General features: G+C 38.1%; 1 protein-coding gene across 3 annotated transcripts in view; it reads right to left on the bottom strand.

Moving 5' to 3' along the window:
* The window catches only part of ZFR (zinc finger RNA binding protein), a 46,635-nt gene extending 30,204 nt beyond the window's left edge, over window positions 1-16,431 (bottom strand). Inside the window, exons 1-5 of one of the 3 annotated variants that reach the window (XR_014174502.1) lie at window positions 16,189-16,431; window positions 15,984-16,068; window positions 5,019-5,301; window positions 3,395-3,533; window positions 1,278-1,496 (exon numbers count right to left, since the gene is read on the bottom strand). Coding sequence is in view for 2 of the 3 variants with exons in the window: in XM_081942596.1 (XP_081798722.1) it covers window positions 1,278-1,496; window positions 3,395-3,533; window positions 5,019-5,301; window positions 15,984-16,068; window positions 16,189-16,225 (763 nt within the window). In the remaining variant the exon portion in view is untranslated. The remainder of the gene's footprint in view (window positions 1-1,277; window positions 1,497-3,394; window positions 3,534-5,018; window positions 5,302-15,983; window positions 16,069-16,188) is intronic. The other 2 variants (XM_081942596.1, XM_081942597.1) reach the window with 2 other exon arrangements.
* Window positions 16,432-18,589: the final 2,158 nt, after the last annotated feature.

Raw genomic sequence — 18,589 nt, forward strand, 5'->3', positions numbered from 1 at the left:
AAAGAGTGTTTCAACATTAATATAGTACACAAAAAGTTGGTAATTTATCAAAATTTGTAAGCCACATGACTCTCAATGACCTTGGGTCACTCATAGCAACTAAGGCAAGGGGAATAACTAATAAATAAAAAGTAAAAGATGGTGAGAATGACAGAGTGATCAGGAAAGACACAAAATGTATTTTACTCTCCCTGGATGAAGAGCCACAACTTCAAGGCTCTTCAAATACCAGGGTGGGAACCAATGAGGTTTCTGGAGGAACCTTATTGGGGGTGGGTGGGGTTTGAGAAACATTGCTACAATTAAGTTTAATTTCATAGTGACATGCAATTTTTAAGATCTATTAATATATCGTCCAAATATACAGAGTTAATTTCTTGGAATTCTGCAAGACATTTCTGAGAAACTGAGTTGAATCTACACAACTAGACAATTTACTTATGCTCTGAGATATGAAAGGGGTAACGTTGAAGGAATCAAGATTTTTCTGTTCCATCCGTATCCTCTTATCCTCTTTCCAGCACTATTTCGCTCAGGAACCACTACAGTACTAAATAATTCCACAAAGCCCATCTCTCTATTATATTTACAATGAAATCTAAATAATATTTAGATTTTTAGATAAGAGATGGTAAAATGGTAAGAGTGCAAGTACTGCAGGCTACTTCTGCTGATCACCGGCTGCCAGCAGTTTGGCAGATCAAATCTCACCAGGCTCAAGGTTGACTCAGCCTTCCATCTTTCTGAGGTGAGTAAAATGAGGACCGAGATTGTTGGGGGCAATATGCTGACTCTGTAAACCGCTTAGAGAGGGCTGTAAAAGCACTGTGAAGAGGTATGTAAGTCTAAGTGCTAAATGAGTTAATTGGCATATTAAGAAATAATTTAATTTGCATGGTTCTGATGATTTCTAAAATAATAAGACGTTTTTCATCATTATGTGTACCACTATAACTTTTAATAGGTATGCGTGTCATATCTGCTATGGATTAAGCTAAAATAATCTGAATTTGGCTTCTTGTTTTTACCAAGTCATATCAGGGCCAAAACTAATCAAAAAGCTGCAATCCCATAATTATCTCAAGGAAGGGCCTGACACAATCCAACTCGCTTCTTAGTAAATATGCACAGAATTAATCTGTGCACCATATAAATATTCCAATGTAATTCGAATGTAAAATCTAGTTTTTTTCTACAAAACTCAGATATGTCAATGCAATATTTTATAGCTTTGACTTCTCCATTTTATACACCATTCCTGTTTAGGCATTACTCACCGGAATATGTAACTGCTGTTGTACTATACGTGGCACTTTGGGTATATGAGGGAACCACAGTCGCTGCAGCAGCAACTGGTTGCACAGTGGAAGATACCGGATATATAGAGAACGTAGTAGTAGCTGGACTTGGAGTGGCTGGTTTTATGGCTGTTACCTGTCGGGTTTGCTGGGCTTGAGTGTACTGAGTAGCTCCTTGGCTGTAACCAGCCTTAGGAGCTAGAAAAGAGCAAAAAAAAAACATTACACATTAAAATCAAGAATTCTCCAAGCTGTAATATTAAAAAGCAATTTCCTTTTTTCTTATTACTAAAATAAAAATAAGAGTACAAATCTTATTATATCTTTAGATTACATAAATATGTATTTTATAACATTTAGCACACCTTTCAGAAAAAGAAATCCACCGCTACAAAGTAGCACAGACACAATTGCAGAAAAAGTCCTGTGGTTTAAAAGTTTATGTGGCTGAAGATTTTATTGAACTTGTCAATCAGATCGCAAAATGTCTAACTAGTACTTTTTAATATACCTTACTTAATAGTCAAGCTATTTGCAGTAACAACTTTTGTTTAGCAAGGCATATAATTTGATTGATTATACTGATTTAAGGTTAGGATGACATACTAGTTATGTTAATAAACTTGAAACCTGCTGAAAATTATCAGCATAGCACATTAATGAACTGATCTTCTAAAAAAGACTGAAGTACTTTGGTCACAGGGTATTTTAAATTCACTCAGGTGTCAATTAAGAGACTGCTAACTATTCATCCCCAAAACATGAACATATGAATAGTTATACACTTTTCTGGGTATGCACTCTGCTTAAGGAAGTTACAAGCTTTCTTAATGTATGGAAATTTAAAAGTAGTAAAAAGTGGTCTAGGACTGTGCTCTTTCTACGAATGAGGAAGGTATAAATTATTACTTTGGTTCTGAGAATATTTATATTAGTTAAAATGCTAATGTAACTGTAATGTGACTGCTGCCATTTCAGCCACAACACATCTTTCAGCACTATGGAAAATGAAACCACCAGATACAACAGTGCTGATATCCTCTTGGTGGCTTCTACCAAGCAATGTCATCTGATGGGACTCAGGAAGTGTCCTTACTCCTTCACAGTTCCCACCTGGTGGAGCAGCTTACCCCTGAGGTTTAGATGATGTTGACCCTACTGGCCTTTTGTAAGATTCTTAAAATCTGGCTGCTCACTTGGGCCCTAGGAGAATGTTAAGTAAGCATATTTCTAAAGGAGGATGATCGTATACTGATTAGGTAAAGGTTCTCCTTGCACATATGTGCTAGTCGTTCCTGACTCTAGGAGGCGGTGCTCATCTGTTTCAAAATTGAAGATTCAGCGCTGTCTGAAGATGTCTCTGCGGTCATGTGGCCGGCATGACTAAACACCAAAGGCGCACAGAACGCTGTTTACTGATTAGCATCCTGCTAATTTGTATTGCTCCTTTGACATGTACTTTTAGTGATTGTTTTTATTTTGTTTGCACATGGCTCAGAGTCATCATGAGCTATATGGCTATACAAGGTGAAGAAATAAATGAAGTAATAACCGAACTACTAAAACGAGTATTATTAGAGACATGATGGCATAGTGGTTAGAATGCAGTATTGCAAGCTAATTCTATTGACTGCCAGCAGTTTGATTCTCAGCAGTTCAAGATTGACTCAGCATTCCATCCTTTTGAGGTTGGTAAAACGAGGACCCAGATTGTTGGGGACAATATGCTGACTCTGTAAACTGCTTAGGGAAGGCTGTAAAGCACTCTGAAGTCTAAATGCTATTCTATTTATCACATTTGTTAAGGCTACCCAATTCCCCAAAACTCCTAAGTGCTTACACAATATCAAATATATAATTAAAACATAGTTAAAAATATAACAAAACAAAGCATAACTACCCAGAAAAACTAACAATATATTTTTAAAAAAATGACAAAGGCTTCACAAGTGTCTTAATCCCAGACTTGTGCCCAAGTGGGTTAAGGAAGGAATTAGACTCAGTCCCAAATCCCTCCAACAACCTATTATTTGTTTTTTTAGAATCTTTAGACTTTTAAAAATTATAAGATAAAAACAAAAGGATTTGCAACTCACCTGTTTGATAGTATGATTCAGCCACAGAAGGCTGAGGTTGGGCAGCAGCTGCCACTGCAGTTGCAGTTGGCTGCTGATAATATTGCTTGCTGTCATAAGCTACAGCTGGAGCAGTAGATCTAACATAGGAATAGGAGTCCTGAAGAAATATATGGGGTAAAAATGAAGACCCTGTATGCTGATTTCATTTATAAGATAAATTAACTGCCATAATGGAATTTACATTTGCAAGCTCATGTGCTTCCTAAAAAAATTCTTCCAAGGTTTTTGAAACTCTCCTAACACTTCCCAAAACAGGAAGTTTTCCCTTTTGGAATGAATTTAGAATCCAAGACTAAATTTGGTTACTTCTCCTCTTTCAACTATTTTCCAAACCAATTTTATGCTTCTAAAAATAGAAGTAAACCATTGCCTTTTAAATAGTTTGAGGATTACCCAGAGGGAAGGATAAAATGTCCTTGTATAAAAGTTAAATTACATTAATTATCATAGGATTTAAGCCATAGATTACTACTGAATCATTTTGATTATTTTAATCAATGTTGATTATGCAGTAAAGGATCAGAACTTTTGGGAAAGCATACATTTCCTGAAAATATTAGACAAGGTTAATAAATATAAGACTGAGTTCAAGATCTGGTAATGATATACTTCACTACATTATTAAAAACCTTCAACGTTAATTCCCATTAAGACTGCTTAATACCCAATCCTTCAATATTTTAAGCTACAAATTGAAATAATTGGTTAAAGTTTTGAAGGACATGATCAAACCTTTTAAGAATTATGTGTACTCTGTAAAAAGTCATTTCCCCCAAATTATAATTTTTCTTAATACATGAACTTGCGGTAGCTAGAACTTTAATAAATATTGAACAGAAATAGGGGTAATACTAGACCAAACCTACACAAAACATTTTAAAATCTCAGCAATAGCCAAAATGAGAATAAGTGACCTACAAAATTTGTATAGATATATAATTCAGCTTATAATGTTTATATGCTCAAAAAAGATATTCTGAGGTTTATGCTTTCCAGTTACCTATTAGATATGTACTATATGCACATTCCCAGGCATATCTATATAACGTATTTAGCCATTGAAATAAAAAAGATCTGAAGCTGAGAACTGTTTGGGCTTTGTACATTTAATGAATTTACCCTGCTGAAATTATAAAATACAGTACTATAGTTTAATATGTAGTATAAATACAATTTTTGGTTACGCAGTGTTGACTTCAGAGTTTAGTGACTGTGGTCTAGAGAACAGATTTTCTGACATTTCTATGGGAATCACCAGTCCTCACCAATCAGAAATCAGCTTGGCTAAAGATCAATCAGAAGTCAGGACACCTGGCTATAAAGATAGGAGTCCAATAAGTTCCTACTTCAACAGCCTATGGTCTGCATAATAGACCATCTTGCTTGTAAAGATTGCAGCCATAGTTGCTGGTAAAACATCAGGAAATCTGTTGTCTACGCCATGGCCACTAAACCCTAAAGCCAACAGATACCAGCATGAAAGCCAAATCAAGTAAATTCTTGGTTATTCAATAAATCATGGTTAAACAAAAAATTGAACTGCACCATTAGTGAATGATACTTTATCCATATATGTATTTACCTGGTAATTCTGTGTGGTGACTGGTGGAGGCGGTGGAGGTGCTTCCTGCTGCCTCTGTGTGTAACCATAATCAGTTGCTGTATGAGCTGTAGGGTATCCTCCATAGGCTGCAGCTGTTGCAGCAGCTGCAACAGCCACTGGAGCAGGCCTGGCTACTGCAACTGTTGCTGCTGCTGGGGCATAGGCTGCAGTAACTGTGTGGGCAGCAACAGGAGCCTGATGAACAGTGTAGCTTGCAACTGTAGTTGGATGGGAATAAGCTACACCTGAAGCCGGCTGTTGGCTGTAATAGGAATAGGCCAAGAAGTATCACTGTGTAGTAATGAAACTTAATACCCAGCAAATATGCTCTTAAATTATTCAAGTCTAAGTAAATCTGAGAAAGGTTAAATTAAAAATTCAGTATTATGGATCTACTGTACCTAATAAAGTACATATTAAGTGAAATTAATACCGCCCCGAGTCCCTTTTGGGAGAGGGGGCGGTATAATAAGTTTGAAATAAAGTAAAGTAAATCATGAGCATCCATTAATGAAAGTGCATCTACCAAAGGAACTGATTCCTAGTTATCTTTTAAAATTAGCTTTAGAGAATTGAATTTGAGGAGCAGAAGTTCTAAAGTTCAATTTATCAGGTAAAACTCACATAAATGTTATTAAAAGTTTTTAATAAGGCCTAAATTTATAGCCTCTAAAAAGCAGTCACATATAATAAATTCATATTATACACTGATAACATCAAATTCATAATTTTCTTTTTTTAGCGTGAAGAATGCAGCTTTTTGAAAGGACTGAATGAGATACAATGGATAAACCTCACAGAATCATACAGCTGAAAGGGACACATATTTCAGGTAAGCATGAAATTCATGCGGTTTTGCAATTAATTCATTTTAACTGTGTAAGCCATCAGGTCATTTCAGAATCTACATCTAATAAATAATAAATGTACAATAAATAATCCTGCACATTTTAATTTATTTATTTCCCTCTCAACAAACTTGGCAACTTTGAATAGCAGATTTGCAAGAACTATACAATATACATTCATTTAATCTTTTAATCTCAATCTATGTCACATTAGAAAAAAAGTAATAAAATGTGTACAAAGATCCTGACCAAATATCAAAATACAGTAAGTCATTATGCTGAATTACCTAATGCTGATTCACAGAATATCTTTATATTCCTTTTACAGTACTTAAGCATAACCTGTATAATACCCAAACAAGTTCAGTAAGAGAATATTTGCAGTGTTTTAGTTAGTAAAAATAAGTTTTGTTATAGCACAGAATGAGAAGCCTTAGTACTGTTTTTTCTCTCTAAGGCAGGTATGGTTCTGTTACCATTTTTGCTTTAGCAAATCTGTTCCCCTTGCTTCTGCAACATCATGCAGAGCCAGTGATCGAATTTGCAAGATCTTTCACTTTGAAATTCTTAAAACTCTTAAGAGTCTTTACCAGAACTACTATTTAGAATTCGCTATTTCACTTACGCTTTATCTTCCTGATTTTCTACCATGATATATATTGGCCATGAGCTATTTATGTGTAAGAAATGTTTTTATTTAATTATTCATTTTATTAAATTATTACGGCTACCCATTCCAAACAACTCTGCTTCTGTACTCTTGTATTAAAGTATTAGAGCTGTTGGGCAGCCTATAAACTGTATAAATAAGTAAAGGCAAATATTATACGGGCTCAGTTTGTTAAGAAATTTGATATTTTTCTCTGTACCTGCAACATGTCTAAATTGACAGAAACACTGACAAAAGGGAATTATTTTATTATCTTGACTATTTGAAGTAATTGTGCTCTCTAGATAAAAGCTGAATTCTAATTAAACTTTATTTTCTACAGACCTGTTTCCTAGATTATTAGAGGTAGCTCTTGTTTAGATACCACAACTGGGACCAGAAACTTGATCATAAAGTGAAATGGTTGCTAAATGAAACCATGCCTGTGCTTAATAATTAGCTTTCCTTTGATTTAGAAACCTATGAAAATCGTAAATGATTGGTCGCAAAGTTATTTTGCTTGCTATGTAGGCCTATGAAAATTGTAAATGACCTTTGTTGGTTGCAAAGTTATATTTTCAACACTATCATAATTGTGAATTGTTGCTATGTGAGGAAGCAGCTAAATGAGGACCAACTGTATTCTGATGAAATTCAGTGAAGAATTAATAATGTAACATAAATTATGAAAACTGCACAGACTTATTGTCTTTGTACAAAACCATTGAAATATAAAAAATTGATTTGTTTTTGTTTTTAAAATATCTTTCCAAAAAACAAAGGGACAAAATTATTTAATAAAGTTACAGGATATTTATATATTCTGTCTTTTAAGTTAAGATATGCAAGGCAACTACAGCATTTGATTAACTGATTAACAAGTGTTCCTGATAGTTCTGTATCCTATGGGGGCTACAAATATGCCTCTAGGTTCAATTCTAGTTACTGGTAGTTACTTTAAGGAATGGCATGGGGCCAAGTTATTTGCAGACTGCTATACAGAAGATGCCTTAAATTGCTATTAGCAGTTAGAAATATATCACCATATCACTGAATACAATTGTTTGAAATAAAATGTTTATTCCTAAACAGGCAATTTGTGACCTTCCTTGTGGCTTCCAAGAAGTGAGGGGAATGGGGAATCCAACAGGAAGCTGCAGGTTGTAATCATGCAAGGTCCTTGCTTAACAATAGTAAGGGAGACTGCCGAAATTGCTATTGCTAAGCAGCATTGTCACGTGGTTTTTAAAATTATGTGTCACCTAACAAGGGCATTTCAGTCAGTCCCCCAAGTAGATCAGGCAGGAAACATGACAAAATGAGCTAATTCTTCTTTGCCATAAGGCTACATTACAGAATCTTGCAAGACTTGAAAGTACAAATTTGCTGCTGTTTCTTTTTACCTATTGGATTCGTTAAGGTAGATCATTTCTAAGTTTCTTTCTCTACCAATTATTCAATTGCAGACTCTTCTCCCTTTTACCTGATCAGTTCTCTACTCAGCATGTGCCCCCCCTCCCACCTCAATGACAGTCTCACATTCAGTTACGTCTTCTGGTCCCAATTAGCAAGGACTATCTTGTATTTAAACATAGCCTTGTAAACTAATCTTTAAAAAACTGCAAACTACTCTTAAATCACCATGATCCAAGAGAAAACTGATAGTTTGCAAGCAATAGGATTTTACCCAGAAAATCCACAAATAGTAAAAACAAAGTGTGCTTTTTTCATCCTCAGCTACGTGTAGAAATACAATTCATAACAATGAATCCAGTAAAGCAACAATTTATTTACTTAAACACAATTCAGGAAGAATACAGTAATAATTAAATTAACTTCCTACATTATTTGAGGTCTAACACATTTTGCATTTTGAGTTCTTGTATGAAAAATAAAATACTATACATAATGTAGGAACAGGAACAAATTTAAAGCAACAATAAATCTATCTACCAAACAGACTTTTTTTTTTAAACACCTAACATGTTTCTTAGTCTTTGTAAATCTGCTTGATTATCTTTCCCATTGACCTACGGGCAGCAGAGATTGACCGAGAGCCTGGAGTGTCAATGGCTAATGCATTGTATCACCATGCTGCAAGAATGTAAAAGCAAACAAACAAGCCTATTGTGGGATCACAGGACCTTGAATCTTCCCTTTTTCCTTCAGCATAAGACAAAACACAATAATGAATTGTTACATAATGTGAAATGTTCTGTGTGGGAGTAAGTAGGCTCTTAAAACATTTTTTCTTCCCAGAAAGGGTCTTACCGAACATTCAAACTTTCCCTCCACCAGCCATTTTATATTACCCCAAGAAGGCTGCCTACCTCAAGCTACTGAATGTAATTCCTACTCTGCTTTAATTGCATGAAGAATTGCCATCTTTTTTTTTCTAGGGTTTCTAAGTATTTCTGAGAAATTCAAATTAGAACCAAACTGAGAAACAAAAAACCCTAGATAATTGTTTTCTACTGAGTACAAAATTCAGAATATATACAAGCTGTCCTTGACTTATGAAAATTGGAACCAGAATCTCAGTCTTTGACAATGCAGTTGTTAAGCGAGATGCTTGTATAACAACTTCACTCAATGGACACAATTCCAGCTTTTCCAGTTACAGCTGTTAAACGACAAAACAAAAGAGCTGCCTGCATTTCTTTTTGCCTTCCCTACGGGCAGAAAGAAATGCCTACAGCAGGCTGCAGAAATGAAGCTCAAAACTTCAGGAGCTACGCTTCATTTCTGCAGCCATTTGAAGGAGTTCCCCTTACCTCCTTGTGCCGAGAAAAACTCCTTTGAGGAGATGCAGAGACAGGGCTCTGATGCAGGGGACCTGATCTGTTTCTGCAGTCCTTCGAGAAGTTCCCTTCCCTGCTGTGAATGGAAGAGAACTTGTCCACTGGGTTGGACAAATAATGCAGGAATTGCAAAGATGCAATCTTTGTTTCTCCAGCCCAGCACACAGGTTTCTTTCCATACATTTCCAATCCCCCTCACCATGCATGGACAGGAGGGGAAATTCTTCAGCAGGCAGCAAGTTGCTTGCAACCTTTCTTGCCAGATTCCCCACTGACTTTCTGAGGAAGCTAGCAGAGAAGACTATAATGGCGATTACAAGATTGTGGGGCGCTTGGCAACTGGTTGCAAGTGCAAACAGGTTGCCAAACACCCAGTTCATGATCACATGACCACAATGGAGAGAGGGATCAATGCAATGTTTTATGTCACATGCTTTATTACATTGTAAATTTGAACAATCATTAAATGACTGGTTGTAAGTGAAGGACTATCTAAGGAGGGATTGAGTTGATTAAACTGTCAGCATAATATCATTACATGACAAGGAGAATCTAGTAACAATAGCAATTTTCTAATAATTATGGAACTGGAAAAAGAATTTGGGGTTTGTACACCAATAAATGAAACATGCATTGTGAAGTTTTGCCAACCTGAAAATCCAATTTTTAATTTAATGATTGGAAAAAATATCCACTGGATTCTTATACATGGAACAGAATATTCATGTACTCTAAAATGTAAGTCTCCAATTCCTACATAATTCTAAAGAACTTTCTTCCTTTTCTGTGACAGAAACCAGATCAAAGGAAGTATATTGAAAGTTTTCCATATTATTTTTCAGAAATACAAAGGCAGCATTCCAATTTTAATGCCAGAATTCAAAGACATGTGCAGAACGTTCCTTGAACACATAACTTTTTTGTCCTCTCTTCCAAAGCCTTTCAGAAGTCTATGAAAAACAAAATTTTAAAGCAAAGAGGAAATCAAACAAAAATTCAGGATCTATTTTTGGTCAGTTTGAATTCAATAATACGCCATAATTAAGACTAATGAATACTAGCCAAGAAAGCTATATTGCTCAATAGTTGCTGCACTAGAAGCAGCTAAGCCAAAGTAGTAATTATCAAGTAGCTTTACCTCCAAAGATAATTGTCTAGTTTTTCACTTCGCAGCAAGCCAAGAATCATAAACGAAGAATAAATCTCAATTTGTTAAGTAATAAATCAGGAAAACAGTTATAAAACCAATAGAAACATAATATTAACTTTTTGTTTATTTTAACCAAATGATTTCCTAGTTATTTTAATAGTTGTTGGTAATTACAGCAAGCAACCAGAAAAAATTACTACAGAGAGTAACACATATTTGTTTATTACTAATTAGCAAAGGATTATCTTATTGCATAATGAACAATCCTCTGTGTGAACAAAAGCTGTTTTCAGACTCAGATTATTTTTAGCTAAAAACATACAGTCTGGAGTAAAACGTGGAGTAAAAACACAATGTAAGTAAATAAATAAATAAATAAAACATGTTTACTGTAAATATTCCCAGGATCAACTGTTAAATACTATTTAACACTTTCACTTCTAAATCTTATATTAGAAGTGTTATACTTCTAAAATCTATAAAGCAAAAAATGTAGTTTTGTCAACATTGTTAAAAAAACTTACAAGGCAATTTCTTTTAATTTACCTCAAATTCAAAATTTAAAAATATATTCAAATGTACATGAAGAAAACTTTATGAACTAAGTTATGGGCTCCCTCCAGTGGGCCGGACGAGCCGTCAACAGTGAGTCTTGTGAGACCATTCTGGGAGGAGTTTGACTCTGTTGCCCCTGAGGATTTGGACAGGTTGCGTGGACGGCTGCGACCCACCACATGTTCAATGGACCCGTGTCCCTCCTGGCTGGTACTGGCATCCTGGGAGGTGACACGAGGCTGGCTTCTGGGCCTGGTGAACGCCTCATTGGGTGAGGGCTTCCTACCAACTGCCTTGAAAGAGGCGGTGGTGAGGCCCTTGCTCAAGAGGCCTTCACTGGACCCAATGGAGCTGGCTAATTATCGTCCAGTCTCCAACCTTCCCTTTTTAGCGAAGGTTGTTGAGAATGTGGTGGCACAGCAATTTCCACAACACCTTGACGAATCCGAATATCTAGACCCACGCCAGTCCGGCTTCCGATCCGGGCACAGCACAGAGACAGCCTTGGTCGCGCTGGTTGATCTCTGGAGGGCCAGAGATAGAGGTTGTTCCTCTATCCTGGTCCTATTAGACCTCTCAGCGGCTTTTGATACCATCGACCATGGTATCCTATTGCGCCGGCTGGAGGGGATGGGAGTCGGGGGCACCGTTTTACGGTGGTTCGGCTCCTACCTCTCCGACCGGTTGCAATGTGTGTTGACAGGGGGGCAGAGGTCGACCCTGAGGTCACTCACTTGTGGGGTGCCACAGGGGTCGGTCCTCTCGCCCCTCCTGTTCAACACATATGTGAAGCCGCTGGGGGAGATCATCCGTGGTTTTGGGGTTGAATACCATCTGTACGCTGATGATACTCAGCTGTATGTTTCAACCCCAAATCACCCCAGCGAGGCTGTCGAAGTGATGTCCCGGTGTTTGGAAGCCGTCGGGGTCTGGATGGGGGACAACAGACTCAAACTCAACCCCTCCAAGACTGAGTGGCTGTGGCTACCGGCACCTCGGTTCAGTCAGCTGACTCCAACGCTGGCCATAGGGGGCGAACAACTGCCCCCTGTGGAACGGGCGCGCAATTTGGGCGTCCTCCTAGATGCCCGGCTGTCAATGGACGACCATGTGGCAGCCGTGGCTAGGGGGGCGTTCCACCAGGTTCGCCTGGTGCGTCAATTGCGCCCCCTTCTGGACCGGGATGCCCTACGCACGGTCACTCATGCACTGGTGACGTCTCGCCTGGACTACTGTAATGCTCTCTACATGGGGCTTCCCTTGGGACGCGCACGAAGACTGCAGCTAGTCCAGAACGCAGCCGCGCGGGCAGTCATGGGGAGTACTAGGTACTCCCACGTAACACCGCTCCTGAACGAGCTGCACTGGCTACCTGTGGTCTTTCGGGTGCGTTTCAAGGTTTTGACCATCTTTAAAGCGCTCCATGGCATAGGGCCTAGTTACCTGCGGGATCGCATCCTCCCACACACATCCCTGCGGCCAATTCGCTCTCACAGGGAGGGGCTTCTCCTGGTGCTGTCCACTAGGCAATGCCAACGGGCGACACCAAGGAGTAGGGCCTTCTCTGTGATGGGCCCAACCCTCTGGAATGACCTCCCCCCTGACATTAGAACCACCTTGGACTTCCGCTCCTTCCGACAAAAATTGAAGACTCACCTGTTCCGACTGGCTGGCCTGGCATAATTCTTAACGTCTACCTCCTGGCATATATATTATCTACTGGTTTTTTAGGGGACTTAATTTTATAGGACACTGGGGTTTTAAATTTTGTATATTTTAAATTATTTATTTAGCAATTACAGTTCTGTCTATTTTATCCTCCTCTTATTTATTTATGTATTTATCCATCTAATAATTTTAATTGTTATTGTGTATGATGTTTTTGATATGGACTGTACACCGCCCCGAGTCCCTTTTGGGAGAGGGGGCGGTCTAGAAGTGCTAATTAAATTAAATTAAAGTGAAATTTCTAATGCTATCATTGTATTTACCCAACTATAACTTAAAATCATGATACTTTCATCTGACTACATGTTCCAGAATTTTTCCTAATAAAATGCCCTATTCTTAAGCGCAGGAGAGAGACTGACCACCACACTGCATGTTAAAGATTATTTAGATACTTTTCTTTTACTGTGGATATCAGATTTTAATATATAATTTACTATAAATAATTTCTTGGGTCTCTAGAAGTCATTCAGTTTCAGGCTTCACCTTAGCAATTGCTCATACAATTCAGTGAATCTCAATGGAGAGAGAGAGAGAGAAAAAAATACTACCCTTTTCTTTCTAAAATAACTATTATGAAACTATTTATGTCAAGTGTTTTGCTGATTATGCATATTAATGTGTTATTTTGAACAAATTTCAGTTATTTTAATTATTTGCTCTTCAAATGACACTGAATTAAATTAACATTTTTTCGTATTTTGTATTTTCTGCTTTGCTTCTCTATTTCACCTAGCTCTGTTTATATGAGATTTAAACAATGAAATCTTAATCTTTGTAAAGATATTCATGTATGCATGTCTTTAGATACGGGCAGCAAAATATAGCTACAACTTTCAGAAAAATCAAATGAGAAAAGCTAAATAGATAACTGATGAATAATTGATGAATTAAACTAAATGTAAGATTTAAAAAATCTGCTAAATGCTGAAGGAACCAGTTCTGAGATTTATTTCAAATGAATGCAGTGAGGTTTATTGGTTCACGTGCCAAGTCAAAATAATAAATAAAATGGATAAACCATATGAAAAAGAAATGGCTATGTTTGAAATTCTGTGGATATACACATGTATATTCTGTGGATATACAGTACAAGGTAGTGTAGAGCTTAAATTCTGTGGATATACACTACAAGGTAGTGTAGAGCTTAAGAAATTAGACTCGAAGGGCTTGACTTCAAGTCCTGATTCAATAACTGAGCTGATTGCTGACTTCATACCAGTTGAAACTTCTCATCCCAATCCCAATCTCTTTTGAGTTTTTGTGAAATGTATACAAAATAGTTCACATTCAAAATGGCTGAACTTGAAATGGTCTGGTCTGATATTAGTATTCTGACCATACCACATGTGTTTTGAGCATGAAACATTGTGAACTTGGAAATACCACTTGTATTGTAAAACATTATAAATATAACAGGAAAATAAATTATCCTGCAATCACCACAGGTTCCAAAGGATAGGCATAATGTGATTGTTTTGCCTCACCCAGAGTCACCTTTGATGAGATCGTCAGCTATATAAATGTGATTGATAAATAAATAAATAAATCAAAGTATTTGTTACCATCATTTTACAATGCCAGTTATCAAAAGGAGAAAGGAGTAGTAGTTAATAAATGCTGCATTCATCAGCTTGCCTAGCTTTCATAAAAATGGTGCAAGGCCCATTTATAAGAATCCCCCCCACCCCTTTTTGTGATTTATGACTTTAAGTATGGAGATATTTTATAAATATACAATTAGAAAATGTTTTCATTGACTACTTGCCGAGGTATACAAATGATAAACATATTTACATAAATAATTCTATCCTGCATATATATATATAATGTACATGGAAGACAAAGTATGATACTCCAGTCCCACTCTATTTCAAATAAAAAGCTGTCTTTCCAAAGTATCTTTAAAATTTTTATAATTTATAAGACCAAAAATTTTATTTTGGGGGTGGGCTGAATTCAGTTAACTTGTTGAAAGTTAATTCAGCATAGACATGGATGGACTACCTTTCAAAGTACAGAACTTTGGTTTTGTATTGTATTCTTCCTGGAATGTTATAAGAAACAGTGATTTTATACGGTGTATTTATTATTAATTATTATTATTATTATTATTATTATTATTATTATTATTATTATTATTATTATGTTAAGAACAAAAAGATTCCACAGCTCAGGATTGAGTTGTGGAATCTTCAGTGCTCTTGGAGCTTGTTTTTTTTTTCATGCAGACGTTTCCTTGCCCAGCTAAATAACATCTTCAGAACTACAAGTAGGATTTGGTCCATTCAAATAAAGTAGCTCGCCCCATCAGTGATTGGCATGGGTGGGTGTTGCTTTCTCCTTGTAGTTCCTCAATTGTTTTACTGCTAGATGGTCTGAGGTGGTGCCTCCCAAGGACTCCACATTTCAATTTTTGTATTCATGGTGGTAATTTGTTTTTATTTCTAAGATCATTCACCAGTCACTTGCTAGTATTAAGGGTCATATATAAATAATAATAATAATAATAATAATAATAATAATAATAATAATAATAATAATAATAATAATTATTTGTCAGTCTACAACATATGTACAATTGTACCTTATGATTCTTGACGAATGTATCTTGTCTTTTTATGTACACTGAGAGCTTATGCACCGAAGACATGTGTGTCCAATCACACTTGGCCAGTGAAGAATTCAATTCAATTCAATGTCTATTCTATGATATTGGTTGAAACCGGGAAAGCCATTTAAGGTAGACACCAAAAAGGCACAGAGGACCCTTGACCTTCAATGAGAAGAAACGCACTTTGGGAGAACGTGAGCAAAGCGCCTTCGGGTCGGAAGCCCGTCGCCATTAAAGCGGCTGAAGGGCTACAGGGACGTGGGGTGCGATTGAGCGACGGGAGTCTCCCCAAAGCATCCCTCGCCTGTGCTGCATTCCCTGCTGGGGGACGACTGAATGAGAGCGGGGGGTGGTGAGTAACGGTCCCCAAATCCTGACTGAGTTTGGGGGAGGGGGGAAGGGGTGCTCCGAAACGTGCCGGCGAGGACGATCGGGCGCGCGTGACGAAGGTAGCCAACCTGCCTGCTTCTCTGGGGCGCCTGCGCCTTCCGCGCGGCCTCCCGCGCGCCCAGCACCAACAGCCCCACACGAGGCTGGGGCGGGGTCAGCCGCCTTTCTCTCCCCAGGCCTCCCCGCCACAGACCCGAAGCGCCTTTTACCTATATTGAGCGGCGGCCCCGGTATGGGTGAATCCGAAGTAGTTGCCGGTGGCCATTTTGGCATCTTCCCCCAGCCGGCTGGGCACTGCAAGCGACGACATGGCGTGCAGGAGGGGAGAGAAAAAGGCCTCGTTAGAAACCATTCCTGAGACAACGCGTCTGTGTCCCCACCCCCACCCCCGGCTTGCCCGAAGCCGTTACTCACCATAGGTGAAAGAGACTACCGGGCATATGGGAATCATGGAGCCGGGCTGACCGAAATGGCGGCGGGGTTGAAAACGGTCTCGGTCTATCGGTCACAGTCTTTGGCCGTCGCGCGCGATCGCTAAGCCGCCTCGCCAAACACCCGTTCGCACCATCCACCGACGCGGTTCCAACGGCGTTGTGGAGCCAGGCCTCGTCGCAGCGCATGCGCCGGTTGGGACGGGCGAGAAAAGACCGGCGGGAAATGTAGTTCGTCCGCAAGGTTACTTACGCTAGGTCATAGCGTGTAGGCCTGAAGCCACCTGGGAAATGTAGTTTCCATTAGGTGTAATTACCTTTCCGTATCCAAGCGGATTATCTGAAGAAAAACGTCTTGCGGATGTATGATATCTATTTATCACTGCTTTCACATATTGTATTGTCATAGCTTGTTGAAACATGATTAAAAATGACTGGGTTGGATAACGCATTAAATGATTGGTTATATAAATGATGACATTCTTGCAACATTCTAAGCCTCAACCAAGCCACATTAAATAAGCTTGGAGGGGAATAAAGTACAATAGGTTTATATACAGCATTCCTTACACTTATAATCAGTTTTTAAAGAGGTGACAGCGAGTTGAGTATAATTAATTTATACTGGATTCTGAAAACAATTGCTCTTACTCTGTGATGAGCATCCTTCCAGCAGCAGGAGGGCCACCCTTAACATCCAGGATTGCAAGGGTTGGCTAGGGCTGTACCATATAGATAGTCCTCAATTTAAACCACAATTGGGACGGGAGCATCCGTTGCTAAGAGACACAGTCCTTAAATGATTTTTCAATTTTATGAAATTTTTTACCACAATTATTAAGTGAATCACCCTGTTTGTTAAGTGAATCACATGGTCATTAATTAAATCTAGCTACCCTCATTTACTTTATTTGTTGGAAGCCAGCTGGGAAAATCACAAAGTAAGTTCATAGGACTGTCATAAATACATGCTGGTTGCCAAGTGACCTAATTTGGATCATGTGACCACAGGGATGCTGCAATGGCTGTAAATATGAAGACCAGGTGTCCTTTATTCAATGTTGTTGTAAATTCAAATGGTCACTAAATGAATGGTTGTAACTATGTGTGCCTGGGATAGGCTTAGAGAGTATTTTAAAAAAACAGGTCTTACTTTAGGGCAGCGTTCCCTAACCTTTGTGGCTTGGTTGCTCGGCTGGGGGTGGGGAAAGGAAACTGGGCTGCATGAGTGGGTTGCGAACAGGCCACGCCCCAGTAGTGGGCTGCGGGCCACAGGTTGGGGACCCCTGCTTTAGAGGATTCACTAAAATGTGGCTCATGATATTGCTGTTGTTCTGAACAAGTTAGGATCAATTCTCACTGTTAAAAAATGTGGAGGACCTTAGAAGAGCTTTTGTTTGTATGGCTTGTATTTATCAATTCTCTGCCATCATTACTTCTCACAATTGTTTGAGAGGATTTTAATACTGTATTATTTTTCAACATAGTTTGGCAAATAATTCTGAATTCATGCACCTGTAAGGGGGTCCTAGGACCACACTTTTAAAAAAAGGTGGGCTAGGGAAATGGCCCAGTTAAAAGCATGTTTCTATGACAAATATGTCAAATGAATAAATATGCTATTAGCAGATCTCACTTAATTACTTTGTGTTATTTATTACGTTATACTATTTCTACATTCTAATTTTAGCATGTGCCAGTAGCATAGCAATAATGCTATGTATAATTTCTGCGTGGAAGCTTAACTGTCAGCATTGAAACCATTTACAAAGAACTAGTTTGATCTAGTGGTTAATATAATGGTCTAGTGACCAACCTGGAGGCTGTAAGTTATAGTCCCACTTTAGGCACAAAAGCCAGCTGGTTCCTTTGCAGGTTCCAACACCTGACATGGTTGCTGAAGCATAGGTCAGTCACACAAAGACTCAAATGATAAATGTCCTGTATGTTCAGTTCAGTTTCTCATCCTTGAGAGAGAAAAGCTGGACCATAGTTTGGATCAAGGGCCTGTTAATTTCCCATGAAATTAACAATTCTGTACAATTCAGTACAATTCTGATTAGCAATTATGACCCTTTATTTTATTCTGGATTCTGATTAATTCTTCTCATACAAACACTATTTTTTACAAAGTGGTTTACAAGCCATAAAATCAAGTAAGCTAATTGTGTTTTATATGCCAGAGATAAGCATGCTTCATTGGTCATTGAACATTACTTGATCACATCTGCAATGATATAGTCCCGCAGCAGATGGATATTGCATCAATAACAAAGAAAATGTTGGAAAAGCACCTACAGTCCTATGGGCTACATTCTAGGAGCAGCATTTCACTATTGCTTGCACCGCCTACCACTTTTAACATGGATGGCAAATGCCTGCAC

This window comes from Natrix helvetica, assembly GCF_964273705.1.
Source record: "Natrix helvetica genome assembly, chromosome: 2".
NCBI classification, from domain to species: domain Eukaryota; kingdom Metazoa; phylum Chordata; class Lepidosauria; order Squamata; family Natricidae; genus Natrix; species Natrix helvetica.